Here is a 14595-nt window from a genome sequence, read left to right as displayed (position 1 = left end):
GGACTTTCACCTTGAATCAAATGCTGAGCTGCTGCATATACAAAAGCCTGCTTCTCTTTTATGTCTCTCTCTCTCTCTCTCTCTCTCTTACACACACATAAGAGAGTATCTGTTTTTTATTGTTGTTGTTCATGCCGACACAGCCCTATCAGCTACAAGAATATTTGGAGGAATTGTTACAAACTGTGCCAAGGCTATCATTTTTAAGTGTGAACAGACCTGGGTAATTGTAGCGTAATGTAGCAACACATGCTGCACCAGCGTCAGTGCTTCTCCTACCTGGAAGTAAAAGAAGGAAAGCAACATGTGAGGATTTTACCTCACATTAGCTAATCACCGCAAGACCCAGAGCGCAGTGCAGGAGAGTTTTAAGAATTTTCTTCACTAAGAATCACTTTCTGTTCTTCTTGCTTCCTTTTTCTTTTTCTTCACATGTTATATATTTGCTTTGGCTACAAATGGCCACAAGTAGGTTGCTGCCTCAAAGAGGTGCTGAGGTCATCAGCTCTGATCCTCTACAGCACCACTGGCCCCGGCCTGAGGATCAGATCTCACATACGCACACACTCGCTGCTTTTTAACTGAAAATAATCCTCCAGTGCCAGTCTCCCTCTCTCTCTCGCTCTCTTTCTCTGTTTTCTTACTCTGTTTACTGGTCCCTTTATGACCCACGTTAACAAGTGGGACCGCTCTGCTCCGTCTATAGTGGCCATGAATCAGGATTGTGCTTACAGTGTGTTACAGACTCGATGACTGCATGAATGAGTGATCATGACTCGTGCATAAACTGAAGGGCTTAAAGGGGAAGCCTGCTGAATTCTTACATAATGTCACTTAACGTGTTTTAGCAGTACTACTGTATATTTAGAAAAAAAAACCTGCATAGAATATTTTGTGTGTTATGCACACAAGCTGAACAGATTTTAATAACCACTTAAGTGAGCACCAAAGAGTCCTGAATAGAACTCTATGGGTGCATTTTGCAATGCCAGAGATGGTAGCTGTCTGACCCACTGCCCCACCCTTCTATTAAAAAGCCAATCATCTTCTTTGGCTCAATGTGTATTCCACATCGAGCCAATTGTGGTGTATTGACGCAACTCTCTGAGTAGTGGAATGAATAGCTATCTCAGGGCATTAGAAAGATTGCTGCTGAGTGGTGGGACTTGCCATTACTTTGGTATCACTTGGGTCTGAAGAGTGTGACTGTGAAATCTGAAGGAATGGTTAGAAAACAGTAAGATTACGCAATTTCTTTGACCCAGTCTTTAGCTCTGTGTTAGGGTAAGGCTCAAGACTACATTCGCAGTCACTCACTCAAAACCAAACTACTGAGTGTAGACTGTAATAATGTAGATAATAGCATCAACATCTGAAGAAAGTTTAAATCGCTCAAATCTGCATTCTTCCTAACACCTACCACAGTGTCATTCATTTGGGATAAAAAAGTCCAGTTGTTGAACTTTATGGTTATATGACCCATTGTGTATTGTGTTATGTGTTATTTGTTCAAACACTATACTGACAAGTCATTGTCTTCATCACAAGCTTCAAGTAAAATGTTGGGCTAGCCACGTGATTGAGAAGACACTACCGTACGAGAATGCAGTTTCCTCGGGTTCTCATTCAGATCCGTAGTGAGTTTGATTATTTACACTGTCTCACTTCAGCCGTGCTGTTAGAGCAAGGAATTGCAAAACTGGTGGAGTATTGAAAGAAATGAAACAGCAACAGTGGAGGCTAAATAAATAACTAAATGTCTAAGTGGACGCTGTGAATCTGAGACAATATATGAATTTTCCAAATAATTCCTTTGTGGATAAAGCATTAGTGTAACAGTGTTACTTTTCATCCTCCCACTTATAGTAGCAAAGAGCTGAATCCTGGGAACCTTTCCCACCGAACGGTGCAGACAGTGTCCTGCCTGTCACGTCTATGTGACAGCACTTATTCTGTGGTGTAAGTGCGGGTGCTTAAAATATGTAGGAGACAGGCAGGCTGTGATTCATAGAGCTGAGGAGTGAGGCATTGAAGTGTCTTGTGTCTAATGTGTGAACGCAGACTAATATTGTCTGGTGTGGGTTTTAATTACCCCCAGTCATTTGGTACCCTCTCAAACCAAAGCTTTCCATCACATACACTCCACCACCCCTCTCCCTCCTTATCCGTCTCTTTGTTTCTCTCTCCCACACACTCTCTCTCTCTCACACACACACATGTACTCAGGCTGCGATTTATGCCAAAACCACAGCACATGGAGATCCTCCCTCTGCTAAGTCGAACTTTCACTATAGCATCAAGTCATCAATTAATTCATTAAGAGACACCTCCCCAGGCGCTGAATAGCTGCTCACATCCTAGAGAGCATTACTGTTTGCATAAACACCGACTGGTAGAAAATGAAGTTGACAGAGAAATCCAGACACAGTCTCCATTTCTCACTCTCTGTCTCTCTCTCTCTCTCACACACACACACACACACACACACACACACACACACACACACACACACACACACACACACACACACACAGATGTATGCAGGCACACACTCTACAGTAAAAACAAATACACCAAATGATGTCAAGGCCTTCTGACAGAGATGAAAGACACACTGAAACACACAAAGAAGCAGAAAAAAAAAAACAGCTTGCAGACAACAGGCAGGTATTATGACTGAAAGGAGCGTCTTCCCTCTGTCATTGGATACATACACGAGGAACATCTGGAATATCTGAGGAATATCTGTACAGCTGTGTGTGAAAAGCCTGTGTCCCTCTGGTCTTTTGCGTTGCAGAATTTGTACAGATGTTTGGGAGCCACCTAAGTCATGTTTGAACACTGTTTTGGTATATTTGTAATGCATTTAAGTTTTTGCACCTAAGGCAACCTGCCATGATTGAGCTCGCCGAGCTGTCGAAAACCAAGCCTTCCAATAAAAATAACGAAACAGCTGTCATCGCTGTAAGGAAAGCCTACTTTATGCTTGCGGTTTGAACCGGATTAATAAGATAGCCGAAAGTCTTTAGCGGGCATGTGCAGTGCGCCTAGATTTCTCCCTTGAGAATACACCTGATTACTGTGTTTGAGGGAGAAAGAAGAGGAAAAGATCATTTGGATCTCGTTGGCCAGACCAATTATCACCAGCTGCTAGGAGAGTATTGGCACAGATTGAATGGAAACATTTTAAATATGCCACACACACACACACACAGAGACTCACACACACGGGGTCAATGTTTTCTTCCACAGGTATGCAGCACTGATCCTTCTGATCATAATCAAGAGCATGATGATGATTATAATGATGACTACAATCTGAGTTTCTGGGCTGTTTGAATGCTGTAATAAAAAAGCTACAGTACACAGTAAGTTGAAGCTTCAGCAAGGGTGACAAGAGGAAGTGAGCGCAGGCCAGAAGCCAACGGAGTAACGCAATATGGCATTCTTTCAGATGCAATATGGCTTCCTACCAGCGATTTCTCAAAAACAAGCTTGAAGTTCCATTTCTGGTACGAGCATGTGCACGGAGGCCCGCTCGCGCACACATGCACACAGGCGCTGGCTGAGAAAAGGGACTCACACTGTGAGCAGGGTCTGTGTTGCATTATGCGTTGTAGCCAGAGCAATGAAACAAAACCACAGTCGCCGAAAGGTTCGCTTTGCCCAAAGGACACTGAACTGCACAACAGATACACAGGCTGTGAAATTTCACAGCAGATTTTTGTCTTTTCCGACAGCTGAGCACGTTGCTTTCAAACCAAAAAGTAAGCCAGCCTCGCTTGTATTTTTCCTCTCAGAGCAAACACACTCGCATACACACACGTAATCTATGTGTACATTAACCACAGACATTTTTTGATATACGCTAATTTCCAGTCTTCAAAGGGCTGTCAGAGTTTATTATCAGCACAAAACTGGAATAGCATCAAAATTGAACTGCTTCTTGAACAGGCCTCATGACAAGCAACAACTAGCTCCAAAATTCCAGCTCCGAAAAGGGCCGCTGCCAACTACTGACATTAATTACTTCAAGATCTCCCATGCTTCAACATACCCAACAGTATCTACACTATTTGTCACATCTATTTGAGGGAAAATTATCGCTATTAGGAATGATCTCACTCCTGGGGATTGTACAGTCTCTGGTTGCACAAGTGTGCAGAGTAGCTGTTTTATTAAAGTCCTCTGATTGTAATTATTTTATTAAATTATCATTATTGATTTACACAAATACTTTAGTATCCTTCTGAGGCTCGAACTCAGAATCCTGCTGAAACAGACGGACTTTTTCATGCAGAGTATTTTTCACCCTGTGCCTCAGGAACTGAATTTCACTTTGGCTACCTCCTTACACAAAGTCTAATTTTAGTTTGTTCACAATCTTACTTGAATTTTTGCTATATTGTGAATGAAACACCCACCTGACTGTACACATGTAATCAGACAGCTCAATAGTTGTACCATCAAAGTATTTTTCTTTATCAGTAAGCGTGCATTTAAAACTCTCAGATGGTGACAGGACTTAACAGCTGTGAATACTGACCAAGGGTGAAAGTTCATAAGTCCAAGTATTTACATTTCAGATGTAACTAGCTTTTGAATTCTTAGCATAGATTCTCAGCTAAATTAGCAATGCGGTGTGTGTCAAAGCATCTCATCCCAACACCTTGTGAGGATATACAAGTGCAAAAATAGAGCTTCGCACTCCCAGATGACAGCAGTAGTAGTGGCTACAGCAGCAGACACAGCTCATATAGTCTCATGTAATCCTACAACAGAAAGGAGAGAGGTTTTCATTTTTACTGCTCCTGCAGTGTGTGTGCGTGCTTCTGTGTGTCTCTCTCCTGGATGTCTTTTTTTAGTGTTTAGTTAGAGCACTTGATATACTGTACCATCAGCCTTGCTTACAATCTGCGTCCACGTTTCTGTCTGTTTGAGAGATACAGCAGGTCTTCGAATCTAAAACAGAAGGGTTCGCCAGTCGTCTGGACCGTGCACGACTTATTTTTTGCAGCGCGGTTTACAAAACCAGTCATAAACACTGATAAGAGCTCATGGAAAGAAGTTCTAGAAGTGAGAGAGAGGCCATTCCCCCCCCCCTGTTTGAACTGACGGATAAAGACCTGAAAGAAACTCTGTGCGCGCGCGTGTGAGCATATGTGCGTGCCTACCCATGACTGCACGTCAGAGGAAAAGGGTCAGTGAAACACTGAAGGTGAAGAAAAGTATGACAGTGCAAAGTGCAAAGCTAAGCCGTCAGTTTATTCCCAGCACTGTTTGCTGCCACTGAGACTAACAATGCATCCTGCCGGCAGCTTTGAAGATGAAGGATGCCGGTTTATAAGAGTGCACGGTGAGCTGCTTAAACATTAACCAGAACCTCAGTTTGAAAGGTTACAAACAAACAAAATGGCTAGGAAACATCCGAACTAAGGCCTGTAGGATATCTCTGTTGTCCAGCTGACAACCGACTGGCCGGGACTTCTTTTGCACACATAAAAACATGTGTCTGACTGTATACAACACAACTAAACAATGAAATCAAAAAGGGCAACAAATATCGCAAAGAAAACATGCACCACATGGGTGTAACGTTTGATCACTCTCTGGAAAGGGTTTCACAGAATCAGCCGAAAGCGAGAATACAACCCTCAGTCTAATGTGCTTGGATAGAAATGGCAAACTCTGATTAACTGTTTTGCACATAAAGAGAGCATCTGACAATAAGCCCTGTAGCCTTAATGACAAGTTTTGATACCTTAGAATACATCATTGAGGATGTGGTTTGACAGCTATTAAGAATAATTTCTGGGTTTTTCCAAAGGTAGCTGCAGAAACCCAGTCATGCTGTTCTACAAGCAGGTCTGAAATATGACAGAATCCGCTGTTCAGAAAAGGGCTTCAAGGGTTACTCCTAGTAGGCTGTCAAGATTGCAAAGAGTTAAAGAACAGCATGTCTATGGCTACAGGGCATCATTTGCATTTCAGAATTTTCAGTACTGGATTTTGTCTTATATAGTTGTTGAAAGCACCATGGTTAGCGGAGGAAAAATAAACTCTTGTGTTTTCATTGGTTACAAGAAATTTTGCAAAGTCCTGATAACATTGCTGGAAATGTTTTTGTTATCTCTCTCTCTTGTTGTTGCTCTGGAATGATCCTAAACTTTGTTAAGATGTTGGCAAAAATCCATGAAATTAAGAAAGAAATACATCACCTAACAGAAAACAGCTGTTTTAAAGAATTCATTTATTTGTTCTTCTTGATTTTTATTAATTTCTTTTATTTTATTTTTTAGCCACATATCACAAGGCATTAACACAATTTCAAATATAGTTGCATGTGGCTGACACTGTCAGTCAGTTGCCTCTTAACAGCACCTGGGAACATTTGAATGTACTTTGTGTTTTCTGTTGTGTAGATCTTGATAACTGGGGGCAAAACAAGCACAGATCACAAGTCGCCCAAATGATTTAGGGATATGGAAAGAGGTGTAATTTCCACTGGAAATGAGGCTCCGTCTTACTTTCACACGTTGAATTTCTTCCAGTAATATTAAAAAGTGTCCACTTACCACGACAGAAGAGAAAAGACATTAGTTCTTAATTTTATTTCCAGGTATACCATTCAGGAGCTGCAGCAGCAGCAGCAACTGGTAGAAAAAGTGCCCTGCAGAATCCATTTGTCAAGGGTTTAGACTGACACAGTTGAAACCCAGGGCAACATGGTACCCTGTTTTATGCAGTCTAAGAGGCCTTTATAAAGAAAGACCTGCAGGCATTACTCAGTCTTTAAAAAATTATCATCCAATCAAAAACAAACAAGCTAATCAAACCTATGTTTCAGGCTTTAGGAGTGAAAGACCCTACATGCCAACAATGAGTGAGCAAAAGCATAAAGATTGCAAACTGAGAGAGTCTCGTGGAAATATGTACAACTCTATTCTGTAGGTCATTATGGTGGTTGAGTTCAGAGAGGAAGGAGAGCTTCTTCCTGATCCTAAACTCTTTATATGTTGAGTTGTAAAATGAACAACTGAGGAAAATGTATTCACTGCCTCTCTCTTCCTCACACAGTTTCTCCATCATGTGCCCCCCCTCCAACCTATCCGACATACACCCCGCCCCTGGATTAGGTTCATGTACTTCATTTTCACTATTCTCGTCTCACGGCCAGCCCCTCCCTCTGTCCCTGCTGGCCCTTGCAGTACGGCACTTGTCCCCTCATTCTGCATGCTTTTTAGCCCTCTTCCCAATCGTCCTTAATCTTCCTAAATTATTCAAAACACTTTGTCTTCTTCTTGTACCCAAGACATCAAGTAAATTACGCAAAAACTGCAAACTAGGGGAAAAAAAGAATCACATTTGTGATTTTTTTTTCCAGAGAAGCTGAAACCTTCCTTTATCGCCTTCCTTTATTGAACAGTTGACGGGGATTTCTGTAAATGAGCTCGTCATTTAGCCTAAAAGGCTTGAGTGAGGACACTTCCACGTCATTCGTGTTATTTAGCTCATTGCATTACAGACTTAGAATTTGCTGTCGAGACACCCAAATGCATCGAGATGCACATTCAAGATTGCCCGATCTGTCTGATCATGATGGAAGTAATCAACAAAGTTTTACGAGATCCTTTCAACCATCTCCTCTCTTTTGTTCAGATGTTAGTGTGATATTTAAAGTTATCAAAAGGTTCTGTTTTCCATGTAACTCGCCCTCTTCTATTGTTCAGTTTCTTTACAAAGATCTACTTCTCACCAACATTTAGTGTTTGCTTCAGCTTAAAAATGCACACACACTTTCCCAAAACCTGCAAAATGTTAAAAACTAAAATACTTTTCTAAAAATAGCCATTTTCACACTTTTGTGAATCCAGTGCAATGTATCTATCTATCTATATATATATATATATATATATATATATATATATATATATATATATATATATATATATATGCATATATAATTTTATTTTTTCTGGTCAGGTATAAAAAAGTGTAAATGATATTGGTTAAATAAAATAGTTTATATATGATTCAGGGCTTGTGCCTTTTTTCTGTTTAATAATTTTGCCAGTATTTACAAATGTCTCCAAATGTCCCTCTACCCAATGTGATGATAGATCTAACATTAACAAGGACCAACACGTTTTTCATTTATCTCAATGTTTTGTACCTTTAAATGACCAAAAAAACAAACACTTATTTTTAAAAATAGTAAATAAATAATATTGACTAAATAAAGCTGCAAAATCACTTACTTGGGTTAGTTATTAGTTACCTTTATATTTAAAAGCATGCAGGTTAAAATGGGTTACCTGACAAGAAAAACAAACTATAAAGAGTAAAAATACTCTTTTCTTGGGTTTTATTGCTTCCTTGGACAAACTGGGACTTTCTCCTACAGTATGAACAGCTTCCACTGTTTCTGTTGACTTAGCAGCATGTTCACATCTGTCACTAGGAATGTCCCAGAGCTTTAGAAATGGGCAACACTAGCAAACAAAAACCTTTTAAACAGCTGCTATGTGTCAGAGTGGCTGACATGTGCTGTGACTGTCAAACAATATAGAGCCCCTTTCCCCCTGCAGACCTGCAGCTGAATGGAAAATATAAGGGTCTGAATTGGTTTGTGATGGATGTGTCTTTCTGTGATTGTAGAGTGTTACACTGAGGGTTTTGTTTTAGTGTCTATCATCAGTCATCTTTTTGCTTGTCCTTTTCACTCTCTGGCTGTTTCATCGACATCCTACACTGGGGGCTGCACTTCAGATTATTGCAACACTGTTGCTTTTAAGGTCCACGTGATTCTAACACCTCTGTATACAGTAATTAAAATAAAACCAAAGTTATTTTTAAAATAAAATGCAAAGAGAGAATTTTTAATATGAAGCATGGCCAAAGAAAGGACGGTGAATAAAGATCCTCATTAAAGATTTGATACAAATCACCACACAGGAACACTAAAAGAAAAAAAAACTTTTGTTTAAATGTTTTCCAACACTGAGATTCAGGGATGAAACTGACAATTTCACTAATCTGCACAAACAATTCCTAAATGACTTCTTACAGTGTTTGAAATGCCCACAAGCTTTTTCTGAATCTCTAGCCTGCATAACTTGGCCATCCAAGCCATCTGAAAAGCATTCTGCACTATCTGCAATCTACAGGCTTACTTATCCGTGCCAGCTTATAATAAAATACAACTATTGCAACTTTGATCACTTTTATCACTCAGCAGCTGATGAAACTTGCAGACACAAAGAGCTGACTCGCTGATAAAATCGTGAAATTTGCCTCTTTTGTGTGTAACACCTGTTTCTTTTTGGTATTGCATAAAAAGAAATCATGTAATTAACTATGCTATCCGAATTTGAGGATTTTGCACAGTTATAATCCGTTTTAAAATTGATTTAATTTGAATTACTCACATTTGCAACCAATAAAGCAAATAACATCTCTTCTTCTCTGCAGCATGTTCTCGTGCTTGAATGTAACAATAAACTGTATAACCAATAGCAATAAATCTACTTTTCTGTGCTTTGTGTCATAAGACCTGATCGATTTTGTTGAGAGATACTTGTGTGATTGAGGAACGAAGAAGGGTCTGTTTTCAATTAGCAGTGTGGCGAGTTTTTGCACGATTCTTCAGATAAATTAAAAGGCATCGCTTTATTGTAGCGGTGAAGTCGAGCAATGAGAAATGATGCTGTGGGTCATTAGGCTCAGTGGTCCCGTTTGAGGTGGTTTAAAAGCCTCCATTATGGCCTGCGACGAGCTAAATGGACTTTCAAATTGCATTTCATGTTGCATGTGACTTAAATCCAAATATGCTCGTGGACGTGGGCCGAAGTATTCATTTAAACAGAACCGCAGTAAAGGTTGTATTTGAAGGGACTGTTGGAGCTTAATAAACTAAAGCAATTAAATTATTGGCAGATTTAAAGAAAATATTATTATTATTATTATTATTATTATTATTATTATTATTAAACCATATAATTGACACACACAATTTTGCGTAACGAAAATCTTTCCATTTCTCAATCTACCTGGTTAGGTTAATACATTTTCCACATCTCCAACACATCAGCACATCCTGCCACCGCAATTCTAATTTCATAATTTCAGGTTAAGAAACACTTCTCGTCATCAGACAGTCGCTCCGGGATGGAGGGCCGCGGGTGGGACTTACCGACACACTCGTTGGCCTCCCTGGCTGTGGCTCTCTGCCACGGTCTGTCGTAGTGAAAAGGTTTGCACCTGTCGCACTCGGGCCCGGCGGTGTTGTGCTTACACTCACACACCAGATTCCCGTCTCGGTCCTTTACGCACCGAGATGCGTGTCCGTTGCATTTGCATCTCCCTCCGACCTGCAGGTCCGACACTGAGTAGAAATACGAGTCCCGGGCCAGTTCCGAGTCGTCCTCATTCTCGTCGCCGAAAGTGTGCAACCTGCTGAAGATGACCTTAATGTCCGTGGCTGTGACCCAGTCCTGCAGCACCGGGGAATTGTCAAAGTCATGCGCCGACGGTCTGCCGTCCAGCGTGCTGAAGGCGATGAGCCCGCCGGTCAGAGGGTAGATGTCGGTGTGTGAGTCCGTGCAGACTGCCTCCTGCTCGTTCTGTTTTGTGATAACGGCCCTGTTGGGCTTGTTATACATCTTCCTGCACTGGGTAGAGTAAAACTGAAAGGGTACCCAAGTTTTCCCGTAGTCCATGGACTTGTAAATAGCCATGGATTCGGGTCGGGGCGAGCAGAACTGTAGGCTCACATACGTTACCTCAAACTTCTTGCCGAGGGACAGAGTCAGGGTGACATTTTGCGGGTACTGGATGAAGTTCTCAGACTGCCAGCAGGTGAGGTTGTGAGGGTTGTTAAGATCCGTTAGATACGCTGGTGGGTGATACTTCTTGGGGTCAGAGGCGTCGCAGGTGTGACAGTTTCTGGTTTTCTCCTCTCCTGTCTCGGCAGAGGTCACCAGGCAGTAGCGACTCGGCGTCTTGCCGCAGGTACTGGACACCCTCACTTCCTTCCCGAAGGCGGAGTTGACGAAGTCCGGGATGCAGCGCCGCGGGTTGCCGTGTTCGTCGTAGCAGGGATCCGGAGGAGAGGTCTGTGCTGCAAACATGCTCATCCCGTACCCTCCAGAGGCGCTCCTGCACGACAGGGACACGGCGAGCAGCAAAACCAGCACAACATCCACAGCTCTTATCATGGTGGCTCCGTGATCCCCCAAGTGTGTCTGCAGAGTTGAGAGGGAACACAGAGAGCACGAAGAGTGAGTTATTTTAGTGATGACACAAAAATATATTAATATCTGATAAAAAAAAATATAAGTGATAAAAAACTGGAGTATATTTATTCCTAATTTTGCTTATCTAAAATCTATAAAAGCTCACTTTACCTGAGATTTATTTTAAATAATGTAAAAGACCGGCGAAGACGCGCTACTTTTCTCACTCGCTGGTCTCGGTTTGTTTGTTTCTTCCAATCTCTTGCGTAAAAATAGAGAAACGGATGGATTTAAGAGTCGCTTGTGTCCTTATAGCAAGTCCCGCTCCTCCTGCCGGTCTTTTCAAAATTTCTCTCCCTCCCTCTCTCGCTCTCTCTCTCTCCACATATTCTCTCGCGCGGATCGGATCTTGCTTGGCACGGCTTTAGGTCAGCTCATCTTGGGTGACAGCAGGCGGAACAACGACGTCCACTGGTGGCGCTTCAGGAGACTGTTGCGGTAGTGGGGCGCAAATGACCTCAGGAGAGAAGACAGAGAAGTGTGAATCTGAGAGACCCCCCCCCTCCCCAGTTGATCCGGTACTTTATGCTGGGTTGAGCACGTTTAGCAGAAAACAGTGAAATCACCCTTCCATACAGTAAAAGCCCTGCTATATCCACGAAATATTTGCAGTTTTCTTCCTCTTCTACTTCCTTTTTCTTTCTTTTTGCCCAAGGCCAAACTGGTCCTAATTTACCATTTACTTTAGTATTGGCATTTCACCATTTTAAAAATGACTTAATTTCATTCTGTTATGTGTAATTATTTTTAAACGACATCAACATAAAATGTTTCAGAAGGACAAAAGGAAAGGTCTTATGTCCCTCTCAGGTTTCTGTCCACAGTGGAACAGTTGGAGGGATTAGGTTTACTTAAAATGAAACAGGCACTAAATTGTGGAGTGCGCCAATAATGTGCTCTTTCTACTATGTTAAATTCGAGTGTTTAGATTATTTGGAGAGCAATTAAGCGGGGTTTTTTTTCTTGGTTTCTTATTGGAAACCAAACTGCTTCGGGATAGCAGCCATACTCAGTTGCAGAATGACGCCAGCGTTTGTACTTTCACACGGGTCGGGTCTTGAAAAATAAAACATTTGCACACCAGATTCTAGGCTTTTTTTTCTGTGCAGGGTTTCAGAATACATGCCTCTTGAGTTGGAAATCTTCTGTGACCAGCTGCTCCATGAGACCTGTTGAATATTGGCACAAAAAGTAACCGCGCCATCTTGTGCCCATAGAGGGAAACAGCAGCTCAGCGTTCAGTGACCGGCTGGTACTGTCTGTATATTCCAGGTGATGGAGGTATAACACCACGTAGAATAAAGACATTCACTGCTTAAAGGAGTGAAGGATGGGCTCTTATGATAGCCAGGTCCAGTTTTATTCGTTATCCGGGATATTGTGAGAAATTTTCAAGACATATTACCTGAAATTAACAAATTAAGGCATCAATTACTCATTTCATTCAATGCATTTTTTTTACTTTTTATCTTATACTACCTACACAACAAATTCGCTTTACAAAATCAGTCAGATTGGAAAGTTTGTTAACATGCTCGAAGTTCAGGAATACTAGAAAAGCTACAAGAAAATTCACATTAAATTGTAAAAAATAATGTTTTTGTTTTTTAGGCTCCGTGCTGGTTGAATCTGAGCGCTTTTGTAGACCTCTGCATGTGTTCAGTTGTTGGCATCAGCAGTGAAATCATCAATAAAAAGACGCTGTGCCCGTTCTTTTGGCACCTGAACAAGCCCCAACAGAAGCACAACAACGTCTGACAGATGAAATGCAATTGAGATCACTGGCAGAGTTTTATTTTTGTCCATAGAATTTTGGGGGGGATGTAGCCTACAAAAATATTGCTCAGTGCACTCCCAAAAGTTTATTTTTTTTCCACCTTGTGAGGAATTGACTGCTCATCCTCATGATTCCTCGTGCTGTCAGGTCCTTTGCCATTTCCTAATTTTCCCGTGGTGAGCTGCATTTCCAAAATGAAAGTTTATGGTACAGTACTAGCAAAGCATACACTTTGATGTTGCCAAAACAGAAGTCCACCTCAACCTAAAGGCAACTTAGTCAACTCTGTTGTAGATGAACTGAGATAAAAACCACAAATGAGAAACATTTAGAGGCTGAGTGTTCGTGGTTCCTGTGAATCCTTAACATTTAGGGATCGTGTTTTAAAATAATTTGAGGTGATAAAATTATTTTATACAGTATTGAAATGAAATCGTGTTTCTTTGTATTTTGCTTCTGATGTGCCAGACTTTTGTGTAATTTTGAATTGGGGTCTTGAACAAGACTTGTCCAGTATACTGACGTTCTTTCAAAGTTTTACTTCAGACATTGGCTGCTTTTTCATTTATTTTCAGTCTAGTCTTTGTACCAGATAATTTTCAGAGGAATGTTTTGTTTCCTCGTTCTTTACTTGACACTGACCTATGAATCATTTCGGCATAAAGGGGGACGTAACTTACTGTGCCACTTTTATGATTCATATAACAGACAGCTTTGCATAGAGACAATTGTATTTTTAGGCCCTTTGTTAGTAGCCACCTGTCTCAAAAGCATGAAAATTTTTTCCTTCTGCCCTTTTTTTCCCAAGGTGAATCTACAAAAAATGCCAACACTCTTTCATGGGTATAAAATGGTATTCTTACATCAACAAGGTGATTCCCAGAGAGTTATTAGTAAAAAAAACAAAAACAAAAAAAACTTGTTTTATTTTGGGATGGTGTGCAGCCCATCCTTCAAAAAAACTGAGGAAGTTGTGCAAAAGAAAGAAGTTGCAGGCCTAAACATAACTATCTATGATGATGAACAGTATCTGAAAGTTATGTTCTTAAGAAATGGGAAAAAATCCTGAAAAGAGTTGACGCAGGACTTGAGAAATTACCCAGCTGAAGGGCCAGATGAGACCTTTTCTGATGAAGTTTCAGGAAAACCTTATCAGAACTGGTCTCGGTGGAAGAGTGGCTGTTAAGAAGTCCTTCTTAAGGAAGGTTAACAGGGAGAAAAGCTTGAGGTATGCCAAACTACACAAGAAGTGGATATTGGTGACTACCAGTCTTATGGAGTGACTGATTCAAATGAAAGATGTTGGTTTAGCTTGTTAAAAGAAAGAGATGAGGAGAGAGGTAAAACAACGAGTGTCTACAGCCATCTGTAAAACACAGTGAAGGCTGTGTCATGGTGTGTGGCTGCATTTGAGCCGGTGGTGTTTGAGATGTAGTTAAAAATAATGGAATTATGAACACAGAAAAGTACCGTCAGAATTTGATCACCGCGCAATCTGGAAAGCATGTGACTAGCAACAAGTTT

At 41.0% G+C, this 14595-nt stretch overlaps 1 protein-coding gene and 1 long non-coding RNA gene across 3 annotated transcripts in view; one reads left to right on the top strand and one right to left on the bottom strand.

Moving 5' to 3' along the window:
• Window positions 1-11326, bottom strand: part of ntn1a (netrin 1a) — a 53630-nt gene extending 42304 nt beyond the window's left edge. The window contains exon 1 of one of the 2 annotated variants that reach the window (XM_026170536.2): window positions 10193-11326. In XM_026170536.2, coding sequence (XP_026026321.1) covers window positions 10193-11216 — 1024 coding nt within the window. In that variant the 5' untranslated portion in view covers window positions 11217-11326. The remainder of the gene's footprint in view (window positions 1-10192) is intronic. The other variant, XM_080302801.1, reaches the window with a different exon arrangement.
• LOC145429413 (uncharacterized) lies at window positions 11155-11897 on the top strand. The gene is made up of 2 exons (XR_013909645.1): window positions 11155-11279; window positions 11663-11897. It is a non-coding gene; the product is annotated as an uncharacterized LOC145429413 (long non-coding RNA).
• Window positions 11898-14595: the final 2698 nt, after the last annotated feature.

This window comes from Astatotilapia calliptera, chromosome 6 (genome assembly GCF_964374335.1).
Source record: "Astatotilapia calliptera chromosome 6, fAstCal68.1, whole genome shotgun sequence".
In the NCBI taxonomy this organism is placed as follows: Eukaryota; Metazoa; Chordata; class Actinopteri; order Cichliformes; family Cichlidae; genus Astatotilapia; species Astatotilapia calliptera.
This window is presented reverse-complemented; position numbering and strand designations above follow the sequence as displayed.